This window comes from Perca flavescens, chromosome 11 (assembly GCF_004354835.1).
Source record: "Perca flavescens isolate YP-PL-M2 chromosome 11, PFLA_1.0, whole genome shotgun sequence".
Lineage (NCBI taxonomy): Eukaryota > Metazoa > Chordata > Actinopteri > Perciformes > Percidae > Perca > Perca flavescens.
Window position 1 is genome coordinate 26,035,393 of NC_041341.1, and position 23,533 is coordinate 26,058,925.

The 23,533-nt window shown below is 39.5% G+C and overlaps 1 protein-coding gene across 4 annotated transcripts in view; it reads right to left on the reverse strand.

The window, feature by feature from the left end:
* Window positions 1-3,940: 3,940 nt before the first annotated feature.
* Window positions 3,941-23,533, reverse strand: part of LOC114563902 (alsin) — a 28,391-nt gene continuing 8,798 nt past the window's right edge. The window contains exons 13-41 of one of the 4 annotated variants that reach the window (XM_028590885.1): window positions 22,828-22,924; window positions 22,446-22,523; window positions 21,732-21,959; window positions 21,236-21,407; window positions 20,773-20,968; window positions 19,488-19,553; window positions 18,972-19,131; window positions 18,075-18,206; window positions 17,305-17,433; window positions 16,906-16,929; window positions 15,158-15,228; window positions 13,776-13,842; window positions 13,064-13,242; window positions 12,585-12,650; window positions 12,187-12,285; window positions 11,756-11,920; window positions 11,312-11,423; window positions 10,690-10,767; window positions 10,255-10,391; window positions 9,846-9,998; window positions 9,600-9,714; window positions 8,551-8,708; window positions 8,320-8,418; window positions 7,948-8,130; window positions 7,764-7,809; window positions 6,680-6,741; window positions 5,952-6,101; window positions 5,665-5,761; window positions 3,941-5,461 (exon numbers count right to left, since the gene is read on the reverse strand). In XM_028590885.1, coding sequence (XP_028446686.1) covers window positions 5,423-5,461; window positions 5,665-5,761; window positions 5,952-6,101; window positions 6,680-6,741; window positions 7,764-7,809; window positions 7,948-8,130; window positions 8,320-8,418; window positions 8,551-8,708; window positions 9,600-9,714; window positions 9,846-9,998; window positions 10,255-10,391; window positions 10,690-10,767; window positions 11,312-11,423; window positions 11,756-11,920; window positions 12,187-12,285; window positions 12,585-12,650; window positions 13,064-13,242; window positions 13,776-13,842; window positions 15,158-15,228; window positions 16,906-16,929; window positions 17,305-17,433; window positions 18,075-18,206; window positions 18,972-19,131; window positions 19,488-19,553; window positions 20,773-20,968; window positions 21,236-21,407; window positions 21,732-21,959; window positions 22,446-22,523; window positions 22,828-22,924 — 3,358 coding nt within the window. In that variant the 3' untranslated portion in view covers window positions 3,941-5,422. Of the gene's footprint in view, window positions 5,462-5,664; window positions 5,762-5,951; window positions 6,102-6,679; window positions 6,742-7,763; window positions 7,810-7,947; window positions 8,131-8,319; window positions 8,419-8,550; window positions 8,709-9,599; window positions 9,715-9,845; window positions 10,002-10,254; window positions 10,392-10,689; window positions 10,768-11,311; window positions 11,424-11,755; window positions 11,921-12,186; window positions 12,286-12,584; window positions 12,651-13,063; window positions 13,243-13,775; window positions 13,843-15,157; window positions 15,229-16,905; window positions 16,930-17,304; window positions 17,434-18,074; window positions 18,207-18,971; window positions 19,132-19,487; window positions 19,554-20,772; window positions 20,969-21,235; window positions 21,408-21,731; window positions 21,960-22,445; window positions 22,524-22,827; window positions 22,925-23,533 lie in introns of all 4 variants that reach the window. The other 3 variants (XM_028590884.1, XM_028590883.1, XM_028590886.1) reach the window with 3 other exon arrangements.

Sequence of the window (23,533 nt, forward strand, 5' to 3'; positions counted from 1 at the left end):
TGATCAAACTCCACAGGCAGGTGTGACCTTAAGGTAACACTGGAGGCTTTGGTGGCACTGAGTTGTAAGTGGAGTAGATCTGAATCCACACTGGCTACATCTGCTGTCAAACACAGTTACAGTATCTATGGCAAGAACATTGCACATGGGCCTGAGCGTTGTCCATGACATTGATGCAAACAAAAAAACCTGAATGGAACTTTAATTAAGGTCTTAAACATTGCATACTGAATAGACACATATATGTGTCTATTTCATTATAGCAACGGTTTCATGATATAATATAATGTGTATTCAGTAATACTAAAGTTGTCTGTGTAAGGTAGTAGCCCTAAGTAGGCCACTGTTGCCATTACTATAACAGATGCAGTCCAGCAATTTTCGTAGTTTACACTTGATCTGTGTAGGCCGCCATGTTTGTTTAAAACTGTATGCCCTCCGTTAAGGTGAGCAGTTTAGTCGGTGGCGTATACTATAAAAGTGTAAATATGTACATTGATAACCACCCATCCAGCTCATTTGTTCACATGTTGCTTATTTAAGTGTGGAGTTACAGTTTGTAGGGTCAAGTACTGCAGATTATTTTGTATTCACTAGTGTACAAATTGGTTTGGGGTTAAACTATTGTGGCTAGCCCGTGGGCTAACATTAGCGGTCATCAGCATTTAAGATGACTTGATGGTTTATTTAATAATTAATTTTTATGTGGCAAATCTATTCTTCCTAGAGTGCTATATTTAATTTAGCTTCGCAGAACTATTGATTTTAAACAGTATTATTTTTACGTTAGATTGTGGATTTATTTCTAACACTAAAACTGTATGTACTCCGTTAAGGGGATGAGGGAACCAGCCTTCTCTGTGACAATAAAACCCAATGGTCTCAGCCACAATCTTCAACCCAGCGTCCCGTGCCCCCTTCTCTCTGCACTTCACCCCTAACATCTAACGCAACACAGAGTGCCGAGGGGTATTCCCCAACGCACACAGGGAGTGGGTAACATCAGCATTATTGAAAAATAAGCAACCTGTGGGTCGTCATCCTGCAGATCAAGAGTAGGACTTCAACTACTTCAGTCAATCCTCATAATACTCAATAAAGAAAGACACATTTTCTCTGTATCTGTGTTACTTATACTACTGTAGTCATGCAGCTTTTACGTGTGTATGTTGGATGGAGTCTTTCCACTCTCATGATGCCCTATCATCTCTGTGGATACGGTGCCATTGCATACCATCACTGTGTTCCACATCAATAAAAGCAAAGAGTTCCCTCTTGTGCCCATTTTGTGCCATTACCCAACCTATAGCGTGTTGCTGAGTTGTGTTGTTGTTGTGTCACTGAATGTCAATTTTAGTAGTGTCAATTTTTTTTTTCAGCATTCACTCACTTTTTGCATTAGACTGTGTCTAAAAAAAAAAAATGCTTCCTTATCATCAAATCTCACTTTACAGGAGGCGAGGATGTGTTTGTTCAGGTTTCTGATGTTGGAGTATGTGCACACTCTAACTCCCACATAAGGGTATTACGTCTTCATCAGGTCTGTTGACTCCCTTTAATACTGAACACAGAGGGCCCATTACACAGCTGTCTGACATAAAGGACTATGCAAACAAATAAATGAAACATCAATTAATTGGTCAAATTAAGAAGGAATTTATAAATAAATTGCTGAACAGTGAACCAGCCTGCACAGCTGTACAAAGGGGGTTTGTTTTGGTCCTGGGTTCAATCTCCATCATCCTTTAATACTGTAATAAGCAGCCCCTAAAAACGCATGTTTAAAAGAGAATACAGTCAAATTACACATGATCTCCAATAGCCTCCACACTGATGATCTTGTGACTGCCAAACCAATAGAGCACATTTGGGATGACGAATTCAAGCTGTTCTGGGGATAATGGAGGTCCTACCCAGTATAAGAAAGGTGTATCACTGAGTACGTTTACATGCACACCAATATTCTATTCCCATTATGTGCATGTAAACGTAGTGACCACTGAGTGAATGTGTAAAAGACAAATGAATAAATTCATCAGAGTGATAACATGAAGAGGATCATCTCCAACATGACATGAAAAAGAGTAACAAATACAGCTGGTAAATGTCTTGCTGAAGGCAACATACTTTGAATGACAGTGACTTGGTTTGCAAAACTCTATACAACTTGCCTTATACAGTCACCACAGAAAGTTTTCAATTCAGCAAGTTTAGATCATTTTCCAAGACTGATAATCGGATGTTAGCCTGTCTGAGTCTGAGTACCTATCTCTGGATGATCTGTACTGCTAGTTACTGTAACTGTTAAAAGAAAGAAAGAAAAATAATATTCATCAAGAGACATTTCCAGAATGAAACCACATTTATTTATATAGTAAACACTTTTCATTTCTCACTGCATTTATTCATCTAAATTAATTAACATTCTGCAATCAGTTCCCCTGATCATCTCTTTCTATAAATGTATGAAGTTACAAAAATATAGACTGTTAGAAAAATAATGAAACTCAAGCCATACATTCAGCCAGGTACCTCATGGTGTAAAACCTCCAAGAAATTTAGGTTTTTACAAAAGACCATGTTTTACATGTTTGAGCCCATAAAAATGGAAAACTATGTGCACTTTATATTACTTCTACTATTACATTTTCTAAATCATTAGATTAAGTTAATTTCATTGCAATAACATACCATAATGGAATGTTGCATGTGATGGTTGGCAGTTATGAAAATTGCAGGTGATGTGTTGATACTGGGCTAAAGCATGCAAAACATCAGTCCATCCTTAGTTGTTACATCTGTATTACACTACACTGCAATCGTCTTAATAACCAAAAGAAAGAAAACTGTCCCAACACATACATGTCAGCATTCTGCAAAAAAAAACTTCAGTGACAATAAATACAGTACAAACACATTTCAGTAACGCTGAAAGAGATAAAATGATTTTGAATCAAATCTAATTGAACAGCTGCTTCTCTATCATTTTGGCAAGTTTTTTTTTTTTATTATTGTTGAATACTGCAGTTCAATCTGACTGACATTTATTCCTGACAACATTAAAACAAGCTTAGTTAATCAAGTCAGTAACATTGACGGCAGTATCATTACGGTGGAAATCATCATGATTCTCAGTAGATTTTTAAAAGTTTAAAATTCTCTGATATATTATATATATTTTATATCTCTGATACATAATTGAATCTAATAATAAATTAATGAGTAATATTCCTTTAGTGATTTAAAGGTCCCCCAGGTTCTAAAGTCATGCCAGATTGTAATCATAAACTTTTACTTTTGCCATAATAAGGAGCATTTTTAAAGAAACCGAGAATTATTATTTTTGATGTCCTGAAAATATCTGACAATACAGTACAGTACAATACAGTCACAAAACAAACTGACAGAAAAAGAAAGTTTTAAGGACCTTGATGGTTTTTGTAGGCTAGCTAACGAATTAGCTGTATTAAAACACCCAGTGATAGCCAATCATGGCATACATATGCCATATTTCTTTGATTTTAGAGAGTGCAGTAGCTCATAAAAGAATAGTGACTATGTTTAAAATGCCCCATTTTACAATGTGAATTAATCCTTTAGTGGACGCACACAGTAGACATCCCTTTTTCGGGCTCAACCTTTAACCAAATTTCATTAAAATCAACAAAAAGTTTTTTGACAAATCCTGCTCACAAACTAACAGGACACAAAACAGAATGTCCTTATGGAGACAGGGAACAATCCTGGGATATTTTTATGTATATTTTTATAAATATATATATTTTTTAAGGTAACCTGGATGCCAAAACGATTGCACGACAAAGTGAATATAATCGGTCTTCAAACACTCTCCTGGCTGTTTGTTAAACTAAACTAAAAAGCTGTCAGTGCAACATGACAAGTGTCCCTCATCAGATTTGTTCATACATGCTCACCCCCCCCATTACTTAGCTTAAGTAAATTAAAAACTCCTTTCCCTCTGTAGTGACATGTTACTGCCCTACTGGTCAGCTTATTGTATACTAGCTGAGAATATCAGAAGTTCAGACCTGAGACAAACTACTTCATGGTTAGTTTCAACATGCAGAAGCGTGCACAGGTTGGGTTTGTATTACAGGACAGTATGTCGTAAGTGTTCAAAAACTAAAAACTAAAAGTTATTTTAACAATGTAAAGAAACTGAAAGTCTCTTTAGTGTCACGTACACCTCTCTTGCATTCAAAAGGTACTACATTTGTTTGGGAAGTGAGAGGAGATGTTACTGAAGTGGAGCATTTTTGATTTAAATATGCAAACAAAGGATGACGATTTGCATCTAATTTACATTTGCAGGAACATACTGTTACATGAGAAGTTAAGGTTTCTGAGCTGGTGATTTTGGTTTGGCTTCGGAGGAAGAAATAGCAAAACCATGGCTGAGACATTAAGTGCCTCAAGCTGTTTTACTGTTTTCACACAAAAACTCAACTATGCGACTTTTGAGTTGCATTCTGTTAAAAAAGCAGAACCCTTCATCCAGTCTGCTTTTCAGACTGACCCTGACCCTGCTGTATTAACACCATCTGTCTCCTGTAGCTGTCTCAACTGCTCAAAGTTAAATAAACTGCAGCTACCATATACAGTAAGGTACCCGCACTGCAGGTTTCATTCACTTTTGATATTTGATATGTAACAGTGAATTTTACTGTCGTTGGAGATTTACTGTTAAATTAAACGTGGAAAATCACAACTTTAAAACCTTGACGTTCCCTTTGAAGAGTGCCTGGCCTTTATAACAATATTTACATTTATTGTTTCGATTTTCAGTTAATAGCCCGTTATGTTCACTGACTTCATCAGTGATGTAGTTAGTAGGTTCCCTTTGTCTGGAGTAACATACAGTCCAACACCTCACAGGGACCTTACTGTATAGTCTTATGAATCACCCTTTAGGGAAAAACTGTCAAATAAAAAAATACTGTAATTGAAAACTGTTGTTACACCTTTTCAACAAAATTGTTATTGTTGAAACGGAACTGAAATATTTTTACAAAGTATTACCGAAAATCTAATGTAACGCCATCTTCCCAAATGTTATGAAGACGACAATGCAGTTTCCTAACCTGTCCAGAAGAGAGTGATGTGTTACTTCCCTATTAAAACTGTCTACCATTAAATAAATAAAAAGAACTTTGGTGTGCTGTAACATACTGAAAAGATCAACAGTAAACGAGGTGCCAGACATAATTTCTCCGTTTGACAGAAGGAGTACTTCTTACTCTCCCTTCCCTCCATCTGTGAGTGCAGCTTCCCAGTGGTATCCAGTAGAATACTAGTGGGTTGACTTGTTTTTGTTCCGGCAGCTTCTATGTGCTAAGCACATACGCGTCTTCCGGCAGTGCATGCATTGCTGTTTGTTGACTGTGTATCTTGATTTCTGCTCCTACATAGCCGACTCATGCTGGATCTGGATGTAGCAGGCCTGCAGCAGAGTCATTTCATTGACGATTAACTCAGGAAGGACTAATGACTGATGTTGTTGAATATATTATAGGAACTAAGAAGGATTATAAGGCTGCTCAATCCTCTAAATGTCTTAGTCTTAATGTCTTTAGTTAATAAACACATTTTTCACCATGTGGCATTATCTGTGTGCGTGCGTGCGCGTGTGTGTGGGGGTCCCACCTTCAGTGTGGTGAACATCAGTCCCATCTCTCCGTGCTGAATGTTGGGATCCATTAAATCTTCTATCAGACTGACCTCAGCTCCCAGGTTCCTGATCCTGGAGAGCAGGGCAGCAGAAACACAACATGTTCAGTCACCAGCCTGCAGTGCCTGCTACGAATGAGCTAATTGGTAGCAGATGCTGTATACAGCTAATGTAGAGTAATAACTGGATGACAGTAAACAATAATTAAACAAAGGGTGTGTGTGTGTGTGTGTGTGTGTGTGTGTGTGGTAACACTGTGCACCTTGCCCTGAGCACAACATAGAGGAATAGAGGGAGCAGGTCATCCATGCACCACAGGAAGTTGCTAGTCAGCATAGGTTTTACTTCCTGGTTCAGTTCCTCAAATGTCTTCTGGATGACGAGGAGTTTGTCTGACGGAGTGAAGGTGGTGCTGCATGTGTCGGGAGACATACATTTTTTATTTATATACACATGATAATGCATTTTTTTCAGATTGTGTTAATGTCCTAAGTTGCACTGTTGTACAAACAAAAGAAATTCTGCTGAAATATTCTGTCACAGCCTTGGTGAAGGGATGAGGTTTGCTTGTTTTTTTTTTTTTCAGTACTGGTGGTAAAACTTTTAAAATTGGACTTGTGGCTGAGTGAAACCTCTTTCAGTCCTTCCATCAGTTTGCAATCTTGTGATCACAAGAATGAGTGAAAATTCAAATTAAAATAATAAAAAAAAACTGTTAAAGATTTCATGCAAACTGTCTCGAGCCCCAATAATCCAACTTCTTACATTTTCAAAAAAGGTTTCTGCCCCAAAAACTGTAAAAAAGCACCATGTACCCCCCCGGCACACATCACAAGATACGTCAAATCACTGAAAACCATTTCAAACGTTGTAACTAAACTGTACCATATCCAACCATCATCGAAAACTTTCACTTTTAGTTTTTGTTTTAGGAGCGATACATGGTCTGGGAGAAAATATAAAAAAACACCACAAACACATGGCAGCTACCTGATTTGTTGGAGTGTCTCTACAGCAGAAACAAAGCAGGCATCTTTACTGCTGGACACAATCTGTGATAAAAGTAAAGAAAATCAGTTATAGAGGAAAAAACAAAAAATGAAACATCACACTTATGTCAGAATCACAGGTAATCCCTTATGTGTGTTAGTGATGGAGAGGAGGGGGGAGGAGTGGTGGTTTAAAGCTGGTGGAGGAAATTGAGTGCAGGAATTGAGAAAAGGTCCATGTGGAGAAAATAGTACATTTAGTATCTGACAACTAATCAGCTGTCCGACTCGTGGAGGAAGCATACTGGATCATTTTTATTCTGTCCACAAAGCAGCATATCGTTCACTTCCCCGTGCCCCCCTAGGGAACTCTGATCACTGTTTAATTCAGATGGTCCCCACCTACAAACAGAAATTAAAACTAGCCAAACCAGTTCAGCATACATCTAAAAGATGGACGACAGAGGCAATTGTGATGTTACAAGACTGTCTAAACACCACTGATTGGGAATCCATGTGTGCCGCTTGTGACTCCATGGACTCACACAGACACTGTGTGTTCATATATTTCCTTTTGTGAGCAAACCTGTATTGCCACCAAAACTGTGGTGAAATAAACACTGTGGAAAGCCTTCTGTCAACATCCATTACTGTATGGTTTGCCCTCAGCATCAGCCCAGGCGAAGAACAGACTACAGCGCATTGTGCGCACAGCAGAGAGGCTGACTGGACAGAGGCAGGAAGAGGGCAGCTAAAATTGCTGCTGATCAGTCCCATCCAGCAAGTGACATTTTTAGGCCGCTTCCCTCAGGAAGAAGGTACAGGGCGATGAGGACAAGGACCTCGTGCCACCTCAATAACTTTTTTCCAGGAGCCATTTCCCCTCCTGAATAGCTGATCCATTGCCCCTCCTTCCCCTACCGTCACTATTTTATCTTTGGACTATTTCATTATTAATTGTTTTAAGCATGCTTATGCAGCTATGAACATAAACTGTTTGTCAAGCTTCTGTGTTACTGATTACCATGTCAAATTCCTGTGTGTCTGCTGATGCATTTGGCGAATAAAGTGATTCTGATTCTGACCTGCTTTTTCTCTCCCAGAATTGACATCCACACAGGCCAGAACTTCCTACAACAGAAACAAAAAGTAAGCATGCAGCTCTTACCACAAGTACACTGTTCATGTAAATGCCATTTAGAGACAGAACTTGTGGGTGTACAAACAAATGTGTGTGTCTCCGTGTGTTTGTTGACTCTACACACTCACTCCTGCACTCCCAGGAAGCTGAGCAGTGACTGGTCGGGCTGTTTGTTGAGTCGGAGGATGCGCTCCCAGTACTGGGTCTCCTTCTGGTCCTCCTGCAGACAGTACAGGGTAAAGAGAGGAGGGTAGAGTCGAGGAAGCAGCTGAGGGAGGAGCAGAGAGGAGCAGCTCACCACCACAACACTGCTGGAGGAAAAAGGTGGAGGAGGGAGAGGAGGAGAGAAAGGGAGATGAAGGTTCTACATACAATACAACCTGTCTATTTCAACAGGTATGAGGTGGATAAGCTGACAAACGTATCGTTTCAACGATGATCCCATCTGATCGGAGTCTTGTTTGGATCACCACAGCGTGTTTGTGTGTGTTGACACTCACTATTGCTCTGTTATGTTAGAGTTGTGTCTGCTTTGAGATGGAGAGGCAGGGGGGTCTGGGATGATGCCGCCATCATCTGGTAACCCCGAAAACAGAAACCTGCAGACCACAATTTATGTTATTTAGTAAAGTGACTTAAATCTTATTTTTTTTAAATATACCATGCAAAGTAAAGTACACTAGATACACGTCTACTGAAGCAGTGAAGAGTCAATCAAAAGAGAGATCTACCTGACAATGCTGTAGAAATGTGTAAGGTAGGCCAGAAGCTCTTGGACGGCCTGGCTGAGCAGCCTGCGGTTGGATCCCACACCGACGTAAGTCATCCTGTAGGCCGTCACCAACGTCTCCACCAGCCAGCCCAGAGGGTGGTGAGGGGTCTCACACGCCTGACACACACACACACACACACAAGTATAACGCAGACAAAACCACAGCTAAAGGAACAGACCTTGTTTTCTTTGATTCAGGCGGAGACTAAGGCAGTACCTGCCCTTCTTAAAGGTGCTCTAAGCGATGTTGACGACACTTCTTGTTGACGTTCAAAGTATTTTCAAACAAAACGAGGCTAGCTCGCCCCTACCTCCTCCTCATCCCGTCCCCTCTCCCTCCGTTCCGTGCTTCCAAGCACTAACCCCCCCACCACCCCCACCCCTTAATCCTTCTTGTCGGCTATTGTTTGGAACGTTGGAAGATTGTTTGTTATGTTTCTTGGTGCATGTTGGTGCAGTTTGTTTTTGTTGCCGTTTGTGGAGCCTGGGCTGTCTACAGAGACTGCTTTTTTTTTTACGGTGTGTTCAGGGGACTCGCGGATAGTGAGGAGAGGTTTTCTGTATGTGACAAAAAATTTTGTAGCCCAACAAACGCGTGTCATCGCTTAAAGCACCTTTAAAAAAGGTACTTTGAACAATCAGGTACATCTGCAAAAATGTCCTTATGTGTACTTCTTAGAGATTTTCCCTCTTCACCCATTCCCATTAGACAAAAGCCTGATGGATTCTTCACTTGCCAGTTTTTAGTGTAATACACTTAGCTAAAGCCACTGTAATGCAGTCAAAAACAACAGTCCTGCAATAAATCAGACCTTCATAATGTTAAGACTCTTTTAGGTGTTGATTAAACTAATTTATGGTGCTGGTTAATTGTGTTAAGTTATAATAAAAGGTATTTGAAATATTTTGTTTACTAGATTATAACAATAAGGATTGACAAAACAGCAAAAGCACCTCATGTTATAGCTAATTTATATTGTATCAGTCTGTACACACACACACTTTTACCTTGATGAGGTATCTTCGTATGTTGTCATAGTTTGCGGTGGTTACCGGTTCTCCATGCTGAGGAATGATCTCCAAACACTCCAATACTTTACGCTGAGACCTACTGAGATCTGGGCTACTACACACACACACACACACACACACCTATTTAGATATGACAGCCGCATATCTAAAAAAATTATAATAATAATAATGGTAAAAATACCATTTACATTTACTTCTCTGTGTGTGTGCTGCTGGATCTACCTTTGTCGTCGTGCAGTTGTTATGGTAACAGCGATGTTGTCCCAGGCCACAGTCCTCTCTCCTCTCCCAGGAGCCTCACAGCCCAGTCGACTCCAACATTCATCAAACACACAGAGCCACCTCTGACCTGCAGGCACCATGTACTGACCCAGCCTGCTGCACATGCACACATATAAACACAATATGACCACCAGATGATACAAAACTCTGTCTTAGACTTGAATACCACGTTTCCAGGAACAACTATCAGCCTCACAATAATATTCACAACATAGACATGAATACACACCTGCAAACTTCTGGACTAGCTGCTCAACATAAGTGCATTCACATGGCATTATTTAAATCAGAAAATCAGTTCAGGACATTGGTTAATTCCAGGTTTTTAAGAGTACAAAGTAATACTCACAGCAGGCTGTTTCTCTCTTTGTTTTCTGGTTCATCTGCAGCTGGTTTGGTGTAAGTTCCAACCACCTTCAGCCCTGTGGTCCACTCTCCACTGAACACGCCCTGCAGGCAGTCACCGTTAGCCTGGGATAAAACACCCTGAAGAAAAAGGGAAGGGAGTTTGATGGTATGAAATGATAGTCTTGCAGTTGTATTGGTTGGATTTTTTGTTGACTAACTAGGGCTTCTTGCTAGTACCATGGAACCATTTGGTGAGATTTTAAGTTGGAATTAAGTACAAAAAGACAAGTAACTCATTTTCAAAATGTATTCCGAAACAAGAAGACCCAGTTACATTACAAAGTAGTAAAAACCATGGACAAGATACCCGTCTGCTAGAGAGCATAGCAAACAGGCAGACGGAGCACATAGATCAAAAGGAGATGGAGCTTTCTACCTTCCCGTTGACAGTCCAGTCATCAGAAAACTCCCCATGTAAAACTGTGTCGTCATCTGACATCAACAGACCTGGACCCTGATACACATCAAACAACAAATAACAATTACACATTCAAATTATTTTATTTACAATGTTTTCATCTTATCATTGCCTGAAGTCATTAGGTACCTACAGTTGATAATGAGAAAACAAAGTGGCACCACCTCCTGTCTTTAAGTGACACTACACATCAGAGCATCCGTATATAAGTTGCTGTCGTCCACCAACTTTTATCTCTTGATATATTTAACAGGTTTGTAGCTTGAAATAGAATTAATTATAACAAATATGACATGATAAATGATAGCAAGTTAAGCTACATGACTTTATATCATAAGCACAATTTACTGGCCCAAAATCTACTTGGTATAAAGCTCCTAAGACAAATGTTTTTTCAAATTCCTTGGCACAAAAATCAATACCTCCTTTAAGTGGAAAACACACGCAGACCTTGTCAAAGCACACTGATGCCTAAACTTCCTCAGACTGTTGAGGACAGTTGTGCAGTTGAATCTATTTACATCCAGCCATTAACTGTATTTGCTAGAAGGATGAAGTACATATTTTAGGGTGAACTTACACACATCTTGTTGTCTCTGAAGGTCCCTTCAAAGTACACACCACACTGGGTGACGACCACAGCACTGCCATTCCGCTGCTCTTCCAACCACTGTCCCATGTACTTCTCACCTCTGGGGAGAGCAAATGGGAGCAGTCACAAGTGACAGTTTGTATGTCTTCATGTACAACATTTAAATTAACTTTAAGCAAAATCAAGTACAGAAAGGAAAATGCCTGTTTGCAGTAACAAATGTATGCACGATTCCTCTGAAATGCTTTGGACTAACAACTAAAACCATACTTGAAAAAATTAAGCATCTGCCAAATAATACATTTTTCAGCTTATATCACGAAAGTGTGGATGTTCTCCTGAAATGATCTAGTCATTTATTCTTCCTTTATAAGCCGATATTCTCTCTCTTACTGGAGCTTTCTTGGGTATGAGCCAAACCATTAATCAGACCTGGTGATGTCATCGTAGACTCCATATCCCGTCTTCCTGTCGTGGACCCACTGGCCAACGAAAACGCTGGAGGAGTTCTTAGTCAGCCTCCCGGAATTCAGCATGCCATAACCGTGCCGCTGCCCATCACAGAAACAGCCCTCGTACACCTCACCACTGGCATACCTTCAGCAGGTAGAACCCACAGAGACATGAATACACACACAGGTAGTGGCTGTCTGTATGTTCATGTGCAGAGCAAGGTGCTAAGACTGACAGGGTTGTGAGTGTGGGAGTCAGACATGATGCCCAAAGACTGAATATTGCCTTTACGTGAGTGACTTGATCAGTCTTTACGTGAGTGACTCTGTTATGTACAACTTATACACAGGTCATTTGTCCTATGCTACCCTCTACTTTACTAAAAAGTCAGTAGAAAACAGCGTACTGACTTGTACTTCCCGAAACCATGGATCTTGCCATCTCTCCAGTATCCTTGGTAGCTGTCTGGCTTCTTCAGCACTTTGTTAGGTATTATACACTCTCCATAGCTGGAAAGAGAAGAGAAATAACAATTGTACAAACTGTTGGGACAACAGTTTAATTTTGCTAGTTAATTACACAGATATAAATAGCAAAAGCCACCAGCTTACTGTTTTAGGCATACTTGATGATGACATACAGAACAGAACTAAAAAATACCACCACTATTTTCTATAGTATAGTAGTTCAATATTTTAACTTCTGATTACAGATCTCCCTAAAAAGGTAGAGAGATGTGTCATATTGGAAATGAACAACTTTACACGTTAACCATCTCTTTAGTACTATACCAGGTGAATGTACTTACCCATCCTCCTGTCCTTTCTTAAAGTTCCCGCTGTAGGTCCGTCCATCTGGCCACTTCATGGTGCCTCTGCAGAGGCAAATACATGTAACTATCCAACTATTTGCACAAAGCCAGTTTTACACTCTGTAGCCATTTAATTAGCTACTACAGGAAGAATCAGCTTCAGCCTTCCTTATAACAAAGTCTGTATTCAACAATGCTGGAAATTGTTGTTCACAGTCAATGCTGACTTCACTCACTCCCTGCTAATACTTTGATTGATCAATTTACTTTCACGCTGTGCCTCTTCTCCACAGGTTTCTACTACTACCGATTTGAAATTTGTTGGCTAAACTAATGTCACTGTCATTATCCTTAAACCATATCCAAGAGTTTATAGTGGGCTGCCAAAAACCAATGCACACACTTGAAAATACATTTCATGGACACACCTGTATGCAAACATTATTCCACACCCACACCCACACACACACACACACCTGCCATGAACTCGTCCTGCCATCCAGCTCCCGGTGTATTGGGCGTCTTTAAACCGGCCCTCTCCGGTGAACATGTATGAGGCAGTGCGAGACATTGCTGTCATCCCTGGGGACGACCCCTGACTTGCACCACCCAGCACCTGATCCACCGCCTGGTTAATAGACCGTAGCCACTTGTTCTGGAGAGAGACAAAACAAAAGTAGAGAATTCTGAATTAAATGAGACATCATCATTATGCAATATGCATTGACAGAAATGTGAGTGCCTCCCGACTAAAACTAATAAAGTATCTATCTATCTATCTATCTATCTATCTATCTATCTATCTATCTATGAACCTAAAAAAAATGTAAAAGTATTTATCAGCATATTAGGAAAGTTGTTTTTTAGTGTCAGATATTTGTATTTGATGTTTGCAGCGGATGGCCAAAACATGAAAAGCTGTTAGTAGTACAGTACATTGAATAGAAATGTGCCGCTTTCTTGCTGTCGCAGTAATCATGCCGAACCATTGATAATTCCAACACATTGTTAATATTTATCACAAAATGTCATAATACTTCTTAATATTAAAAAAAACATTCTACATCAAGCAACCTTAATCATTTCAATTGTTGTTCTAAATTTGCAAATAATAATATGCATAAAACTTCTTGAATAACAAACCATTCTGCAATAAGTGGGTAATAAGTGTATAAACCATAAATGTACCTTTTCTTGTGGTGTTGAAGCCACCAGGGTGAAACTCTCCTCTGGACATGTAATTTTGATGGCGTAGCTGAAGACACACGCGACAAGGACAATAATAAACTTGATCTGCATAAAATGTTTTAACAATGAATGACAAACCATTTTTCAATCTGTGACACAGACATCAACCTTCACCGCTATGTATGATGTAGTTCCAGAGATATACCCAGATATCAGCCGAACAGCAAGCAACCACCGAGGCTTAAGGCCGTTTTATGGTCCTGCGCAGGCTCCACGCAGAGCTTTCGCCGTAGCCTACGTAAGTGGCCTGATGTTTATACTTGTGCGCTGGTGTGTGCGTCGAGCCGGCATGTGTGTATGTGTGGGGAGTGTGTTGTAGAGCGAGGGAGAAGTGAGAGAGTGACGGAGATTAGCTTTGGAGCGAGTAGCGACTCTGGAGTCATAGTGAGAGAAACAAAGTGTCTCCCATGTGTTTTCTGACCACGGTGGGAAATCTGTAGAAGTAAAAAGTTAACCCTCTCCTTGATTTCATGTTGTTTATGGAGAAGGAGAACCAGGAAATGAGTTGGGGGAAATGCAACGCTACCAAGCCACGGCCGAGCGACATGCGTCACTGCGGCTTGTAGTTACATTTTTCAAGAGGTGCACGTCAGGTTACGCCGTAGGGTCTGGCGTAGATGCAGAGGGGTCTGTGGGGGTACGCCGTCGATTCGACGCACAACTACAAAAAGGCCTTTAATGTTCACCAGCACTGAAGTGCCTTAAAAAGCAGTTCATCTATCAGCCACTAGATGCTGGAGCCAAAGAATTGAATAAATAAAAAGTGAATGAAGAGAACTAATTTCCCTTCCTCCAATACGTGTCTCTGGGAAAATGGTTCCATTACCTTGATATTACAGTTTAAAGAGCAGTTTGTTTCTTTAAATAAAAGCCATCATGTTTGCTGCTAGCTTGACCCGCTTCAGCTCCATCCATGGGCAAACAAAAAAAGATTTTCTGAGTGGTAAACTCAAAATCCAGAATCTTTTCAGACCTGGGTGACATCACACTGTGTCCATGTTTGTGGTATAAGCAAACAAGGCTGAAGCTATAGGGTAACATTACTGTACATGTTGCGGTAGATGACATGTCTTATGTTTATTATTTATCATCATGAACACTGAATCTTTTTTAAAGAGGATTTTTTTGTTGGCATTTTTAGGCCTTTACTTGACAGGACAACTGAAAACCTCCACACACGGTCGGTCGCTCTAACAACCGAGCCATCCGGGCGACCGAGGCTCACTGATTTTATAGCCACATCCATCACTTTTTATTAGCATTAGTCATGCTAGCTTTGTTATTCAGTCTGGATTTTTTTTTTTTTAAAACAAACAACTCACAGTCCGCTGCTGTCTTCAGTAAGTGGCTTTGCCCACAGACAGGTCAGAGGGTAGACGTGATGTGTGGAGAACTGCAGAGAGAGACACACAGCAGCGGTTCAGGTATTTTATCACCATCTTTCTGCAGATGTGGGACATTGATACTTCTCACATTATCTGAGACTACCAAATCAATGTTTACAGAAATGACTCATATATATTTGCCTCTTTACATGTCTCACTGTACTTTTGAATATTCTTGTGAATAAGGGAAGTTATACAAAATATCACAAATGTAATTTCAGTTTTACTAGTGTGTGCATGTAAGGAATGTCGATTTAAATGTCACTGTACGGTAACACCACTACTTAATTCTATTACAAAAATCACCTACTTGTCAATAGTTTCCTCCATGGAGTTTTGACTTTCATGGTATTTCATTAATGGGTCCACATAACTCTTGTAAACAAAAAACTAAACTAAACTTAAAAAAACAAATATTTCACAAAGCATATATTAGGTTTGTCTTATCTCAAGTAAGTTTCAAGTCTCTGATGGTTTTTTTCCCTATATACTGGAACTAAAAATAAGGCTTCCTTGAAGGTAGTGAATGTAAAAATCTACAGTATGCTTAATTTTTATTTATTTTTTTACCAATGGTTAACCTAAACAAATTTTTGTTTTCAAGTTTTTTTTAAAGAAGGAAAAGAAAATCGTTATACTCAATACTATTGAATCGCAATAAATCGAATCTGCACCCATGTATTGTGATTAATCGAATCGGGACAAAAGCATATCGTCTGTCCCAGCCTTAATGCTTTAGAGAATACTTAGCAACAATACCACGTATGTGTGATTTATTGATGCTTGCAGTATAACTTTGTCCAGTTTAACTAACAAATCTCAACTATTAAATGTACTAGGCAAGATGTGTAGCCATGTGCAATGCAGGATTAACACCATATCAAAAGGTCTACTACACAACACAACACAAGACATCAACCCAAAACCACACAGAGAGAAATAGTACAGGTTTCACCACTATCTGCTGCCTATTTATACACCAACCAAAGCAAACAGATATACTGAAACAAATACAAAGTAGAGAGGGAGAGTCAGGAGTAAATATGTTGTATGATCTAATCAGTGGCAAACACGTTGTCTTGTTGCTTGTGTCTTGGATCAGATGCTTTTGAAAGCCATGCAGCTGTGAGTTGCATCCTTTCACCAACATGAGCTACTGTAACTATGACCTCATCTATTTTCAGCACTGATTGATTAACGTTACGGTTGCAAACACATCTAAACCCATATCCACACACACAGCAGACTGTCTACGTGTACAAACTAAATCTTAACACAGAACATTTGCAATGCTAAGGTGTGCAATATTACAAAGCCCAATAATAATTCAGTTAATCTACTCTTATTGGGGTTAGGGTTGAAAAATGAAAAAAAAAAAAAAAAACATTATTACCTATAGGATTTATTGTAAGGCTCTTGGCCTGAACTACATCAGTTTATACTAGATGTGCCTAATAAACTGGCAACTGAAAAAAATTATTGGGTTTGGCATGAACAATCTCTATAATGTTACAGAAAGTCCTGTGTTAACGTTTGTTTGTTTATTTATTTGCTTACTAATCCCTTGTGAACCTGTCAGAGTGTAAGCACTGAAGAGAGGCCGCCCATGCTGCTGCAGCACTAAGCTCAGGGTGGTTAAACTGGTTGGAGGTGAAGTTTGGTAAACTGGTGCCAGATATACTTACAAGGTTCTGAGAGGGAATGGCAGCCTAGGTGAATAAAAGATACAATGTACAAATATAAACTTTATTTACAAAACATGGTAGATGTCAAGAAACTAGAGGACAGATCCAGTGGAAGCTTTGTCTGATGTGAACGAGACTAACAAATTTTCTCTGATGTAAAAAAAAATGTGGTGTCACTGTAAGACAATTTGAGGTTAATTTAAAAAGTTTTTAACAGATGGGTGCGTTGTGCTCGCTCCGCCCTGCAGTAGGCATCGTTAGCCAATCTTTGTTAGCCAATTTACGTATAAACTTCTGTCTGTAAAGAAAAAACTGGTGTCCATCAAGGATTTAAACTACCTAAAAATAGGAGAAAAATAATATCATTTGGATATTTTTTGTGTTTGCATGTGTGTGTACCTGTGTGTGCACCAGTGTGTCATTGAATAGTATGAACCAGTGGTTGGAGAACCGGCCGGCATTCTGCAGAGTCAGAGATCTGTTGCTGCTTTCACACACCACACGACGCTGTGGGAGACGCAGGACCTCCTGATGAACACATGTACATTTGCTGGTTAGATATCTGACATCTGAAAACAACTGTGTCTTACACTTTAGAGTAGATGGACATGCTGCATTTATGAATTCCCACCTTGAGACTTTCTGTACAACTGTAGAAAACACTGCTGTCAGCTGCAATCCTCCCATTTTGGTGACTTTTAACTTTTTTGTTCTCTTTTTTTTTACAAAAGTCATCATTTTGGAGTTAGGGTTTGGGTTACCCTAACCCCAGCCGTACCCCTGACCTAACCTCGGCTATCAGGTAACCTAGAGGACTCGAGTGGTAAAGCTCTTATTGGAGCAAGTGCAATTACCCAAGTGCCCCCTGTCAATGTTAAAAAGCTCTCTTTGTGAATAATAACACATATTTAAAAGGAGCAAACAGATCGCAATGTTTGCTAAATTAAAATGTTCCTGTATCCTGTGAGCAGGAACAGCCTCAGTCCTGGGTACAAAGTACAGTTTAGTGGTTTAGGATCTAAGAGATATTATTTTGAAGAGCATACTCTCTTTGTCTTCTGTGTATCGTAGTTTGGCAATGTAAAATCTCTCAACGTTTTCTCACCCAAACAGTATGATCAGGAAGAATGATAGCAGGTCTAAATAACTTAACATAGAGTGGTACTCACAGTAATTTTTCCAGAGTGGGTCTTCCAGAAGAGGAAGGTGGTTTCAGCCTCCTTCTTCTTCCTCAACAGGGACAAAGACAGGGAGTCATACTGACCACAGCCCTGATGGAGGGACTGATACTCTGTAGTTAACTAGGTGGGAGAGAAATGAAGAGAGGTTAAAGGGATACTTCAACGATTAGCATTAAGCTTTGTATCAGTAGAAACCAGGTAGTGTTTTTGAATGACCATGCTTCCCTCCCTCATGTCCCCCTGAGACGAGAGCTAGCTGTATTGTATGTCTGGAAAAAAATGTTAATGTTAATTCTGACCACAAAATGGAAGATACAGTGGAATATTTTCTATTCCTTAACTTCTGCCAACACTCTCTAAATCTGTTATTATGATAATAGTAAATACATATAAAGTATGTAACACTGCTCACAAAATAACCACTCTCAAGAGCTTGACAGGAGTGTAATTATGTTAAGGAGACTGAAAAACAATAGAGGAATGTCTATTACCAGTAAGTTTTGGAAATCACCAAACTGCTCAATTCAGTAGTAAAGGCATATTCTCTTCACATGTTGAACATGGAAATAAAAGACTGCTAAGCTTTAGTTTGTCATTTTAAATGTATTTTATTTACTGCTAAATCACTCTATGTCATATGTACATTTTTGTTATATTATTTAAGCTACAGTATCTCTGTTTCAATGTGACGATACATTCAAAGCTTGTTTTTCAACCATTCTTAAAATAACTTTATAAACTATTTATCTATGAACAGGTGTTTACGATATATCCAAAGTTACTCATGGGAAATAAACACATTTGGAAAAGGTGGAAGATAAATAAAAAAAGAGAAGATCAAAAGAGTGTTTGAGTAAAAAACAGAACAAAGAGAGAGCTCCTCACCACATCGTAACAGGCTGCCAGTTTGAGCAGGACTCGGCTATACTGGTGGAGTTGCTGCAGAGGCCAGTACAACAAGGAAACCAGATCAACATCACCACTGACAGACTGGTCTGATACACACAGCTGAGCGAGCATGGTCTGCTGAGAGCCTAAACACTCACTGGACAGAAACACACAGAAAGACAAAGAGACATACCACTCAAGACTCAATTATCTTCAGTATTTAAATCTAAATATGTGTCTGTTTTCAGTTGATGGGAGCAAATCCATTTGCTTTTCTAAAAATGTTCTGTTTGGCAACTCTGCACAGGATCACTTCCTGTGTTTTAAGTTTGTGGTTTGTTTTGGGAAATAAAATACAGAATAGCTGGCTATTTAGCACGAGCATGATCATCAACTATTAACGGTGAATGGTAATTAACGGTGAATGTTTTCTCTGCTAACATTGGGGCAAAGCCAAGTGAGGTTAGCAGGACTCCTCAAGTGAAAACAAAGAAAAAAATAAAAGGAGCGTACAGTGAGAGTTTATGGAGTGACCGGAATCCGCCCATCACGTGGAAGTCACCTACTGAAGAACAATACCTAGAGAGACAGCAACAGAGAGAGGGAGAGATGTTAATTTGGGTTTTCACTTGAATTCACATACTAGATACAATATAAAAATGTCAAATGTACTAGTCCTGGGTAAAAACCAACTTGTACCCTCCGTCCGTTTACTGTTTGCACTATCTACTGTCAACGGAAACTCTGCAAGCTTTAACTTTATTTGCTCTGGAAAATCAGTGCCACCATCCTGGTTTGTGTTTTAAACCCATGTAACTGGTTTTCCAAATTCTTTCCAGAAAATCAGTTTACAGTTTGGCTACAGTCTGGACAAGAATAATTCATTCAAAAAGCGTTATATTCAAAGAGATTTATGGAGTCATTGACAGTATTGTATGTAGGGTTGTAAAATTCCAGGAATTTTCAATGTTGGAAACTTTTCATGGGAATTAACAGGAATTAACGGGAATTAATGGGAAAAAACTGGATGTTTTTAATATTGCTTGTTATAATACTGTTAGTCTATAACAGGGAACTTAAATGTAGTAAAAAAACAAACATCTTGCAGCATAATCTTGGTTAAAACAACCTGATTTAATGCAACTTCAGTTGAATGTCCTCCCCGTATTCTTATTCTGTTATTTGGAGGGGGGGTGTAACACATAACCCATTGATATTATTAACCTATGTGTGTTAATTGTATAGCCCACTAAACATAGTACATCAAAATTGGAATGTTTCCAAAATTCCCCAGCTAAACCTTTCATGGAAAGCAATATTAAAAATATCCAGTTTATTCCCATTAATCCCCATTTATTCCGGTTAATTCCCATGACAGTTTCCAAATTGGAATGTTTTCAAAATCCCCCAGCTGAACTTTCCATGGAAAGTTTCCAGAAATTTACCGGAAAAAGTTTCACCCCTTTGCAACTCTAATAGCATGTGGGGTCTTTTGTTACAGAAGGGGACCATTAACATTGAGACAAATAATATAAGCTGGTATTTACTGTAATTTGTAACTGTTAAAACTGTTAACGGTGTTTAGTGAGAGTTTAATACAGTTTCTTTACTGGCACTACAAAAAAATAAGTAAATGAGAGGAACATTAAAGCACATGGAAAGAGTTAAACTGGGACTAAAACTCCAAGAAAATCCACAATAAGCAGAAGACATGTATAGGTATATTTTCTATAAAAAATAGGAGAATGTCCATATTAATAAATACAGTATGGGCTTTTCACAAAAAGGTGAACTTTACTCTTTATAGATGTCCAGAAAGTGCTCAGCATGTGTCAGCAGGGGAAGGGAAGTGACATCACAGCCCTGCACATTATGCAGGAAGTAGCTGAGTGACGTGGAGTGTCGACCGATCAGGACGCTCAGACGAACAAAACTCTCACAGAGAGAGAAGAAGAGATGAGTGCATGGCTCACCTAACGACGGACACACACTCTCTGTGCAGGAGAACACACAGACACAAATATTAAGTTGACGCTTTACTACTAATGCACTTGTACAACATGTATTATCTCACAGATAATTTGTTGTATTGTATGCACAGTTTTGTTTCTATTTGCAACAATTTCATATGTTTTCATTTACATTTAAGGGGTCACAAAATCCCCAATAGTAAGGGGGTCGGAGATGGAAATGCAGAGTAGATGCATAACAGCAGTTGGTGCTAATCAACAAAGATGGAGCCAGTAAAGAGACGCTTTCACCTCTGTTGCGTAGCGGTGTGAGGAGGCGCTCCGTGACGGTGCTTGACCAGCAGTAGAACTGTCTCTCTCTGGAGGCCAGCTCATGGATAGCTGAGATAAAACCCATGACGTTCTGGTCTGCCAGCACCGCACAGCTCTGACCGCCGCTGCACACAGTGCTGATGTAACCCATCTACACACAGAAGAAATACTCGTTAGTCATGCATTAACAGCAGGATTCCAGTAAGTTTGTGGTTTCTCGCTGTTGCTTCTATGTTTTGTAATGTTTCTCAGCTTTCTCTTGACTTTCTCCCTTTGTTCCACGTATCTCCACCAGATTTCAAAATGGCAGCTGTGAATGACTACCGTCTCTGTGCGGTGTGTGTGTATCTGTTGTCTGTTTAAAGATTTCGGTCAATACCACAAATATAACTTTATAAAGGATACTTCTTTGTACTTTAACCATACTGAAGTATGTGTAATAAACCACAAACAGTTGTGTTAAGGACCTACAAACCTCCATGCAGAAGGGCAGTAGGGTGGGTCTGACTGTATAACTCTCCGCTCTGTTGGGGGACCTCTGACATGAACTTTGACTCTGGTGGGACCTCGGACTCGGCGCCGACGTTGGCTCCTGCTGCTGGCCGCAGTACAACAGGACCGGCTGGACACAGTCTCCATCAGCCAGGAGGAGGGAGTGGCTCTGACCGGCTGACACGTCCCAAACCCGAAGATCGTCAGACAGCTACAGTGGCCAGCCAGGGACAAAACACAGAATGCTATTAGTCTATTTACTGATTTATTGTAGATCTGTTAGTGTGACTACAATAGGATTACTTTACTGTATATTTTTATATGTTACCACCTGGCACACAGTGCTATTTTCTTCTCACTATCTGTTATTTCAGCACATTTGCATTCATACTGTATGTCCTCAAGTATGTTTTACAGTACGAACGACATCCCTCTAATGATATGTTCATTTATAATTTTCAGTAATACATTTCTGTGTAATATGCTGTTAGGATATGGCATACATTAATTGATTTATTGACTGACTGATTCCTTGATTGTGTGAATGACTGAATGTATGTCAGTGAATAACAAAATAAATGAGAAATAAGAAATAAGCATTTCAAGAAATAAATCAATATATGACTAAACATGTGAAATACTGTAAATTAGTTAAGCACGGACTGAATGAAAGAAGAGACATGACTGACTGCTCTACCTTTGCCTGTTGAGGTACAGTGACAGGACTGTTGACATGACCGAGCTGTCCACACATGTTGCTGCCCCATGAGTACACCTGAAAAACACAAGATAGGTTAATTGGTGTAAATGTGTGTGTGCTCTTGTACTTTTATGTTTGTGAGGACCAATTTGACTTTTAGATGACTACATTTCGGTCAGTCGTCACTTTTCTAAAGCATTGTATCAGACTTGATTTAAAGCTTAAGGTTAGACTTAGGTTACTTAGGGTAAGGCATGTATTTGTGATGGTTGTGGAATAGTGTCAGGGGCCAAGGAGCATATTATGTCAATGAGAGTCCTCATACAAACATACAATTACGTGTGTGTGTGTGTGTGTGTGTGTGCTGTGTGTGAGTTACCTGGCAGTGAGCAGTGAGAGCCAGTGAATGGTGTGACCCTGTGGTGACTTTGATTACCTCCTCCCCTGTCAAAGACTTGATACACAGAGGCTGGAGTCTGGACACACACACAAACACACACACACACACACACACACACACTGTAACAGCTTGTATACATTGGAGGCGTTTCAGCTGCGTTTTTATCCAACACGCATGTCTGCACAGGCCACATAACGGCTTGAATTTCACTAGAACTGCTTACATCTAAACACAACCCAAAGTGTATTTTTAGTATACGCACGTTTTACATACTACTACAGTAACTGACTGTGCTAACATGCTGCTCATATTACACAGATTGTGTAGACATTGTGTAAGAGTTATAAGTCTAGTCTTGTGTATTTAATTTCTTTGTGTCATTTAAAGTAAGTGCATTTCACAGAATTTATTTTCTTATCTTGTCCCATGTAAAGTAAGTACTATCACACAATTACAGCGTTAATATAATAATTAATAATAATGATATAATAATTTATTTTTAAATGTGTTAATGACGTTATACTCCTCGAATTGTGCTTCTTGTGTAACACAAGTCGTTTTTTAACGTTAAAGTAGTTAAAGCAGTTTAATTAAGTGATTTACCCAAAGGGCCCTATTTTAACGATCTAAGCGCACGGCGTGAAGCACCTGGCGCGGGTGCATTTAGGGCGTGTACGAATCCACT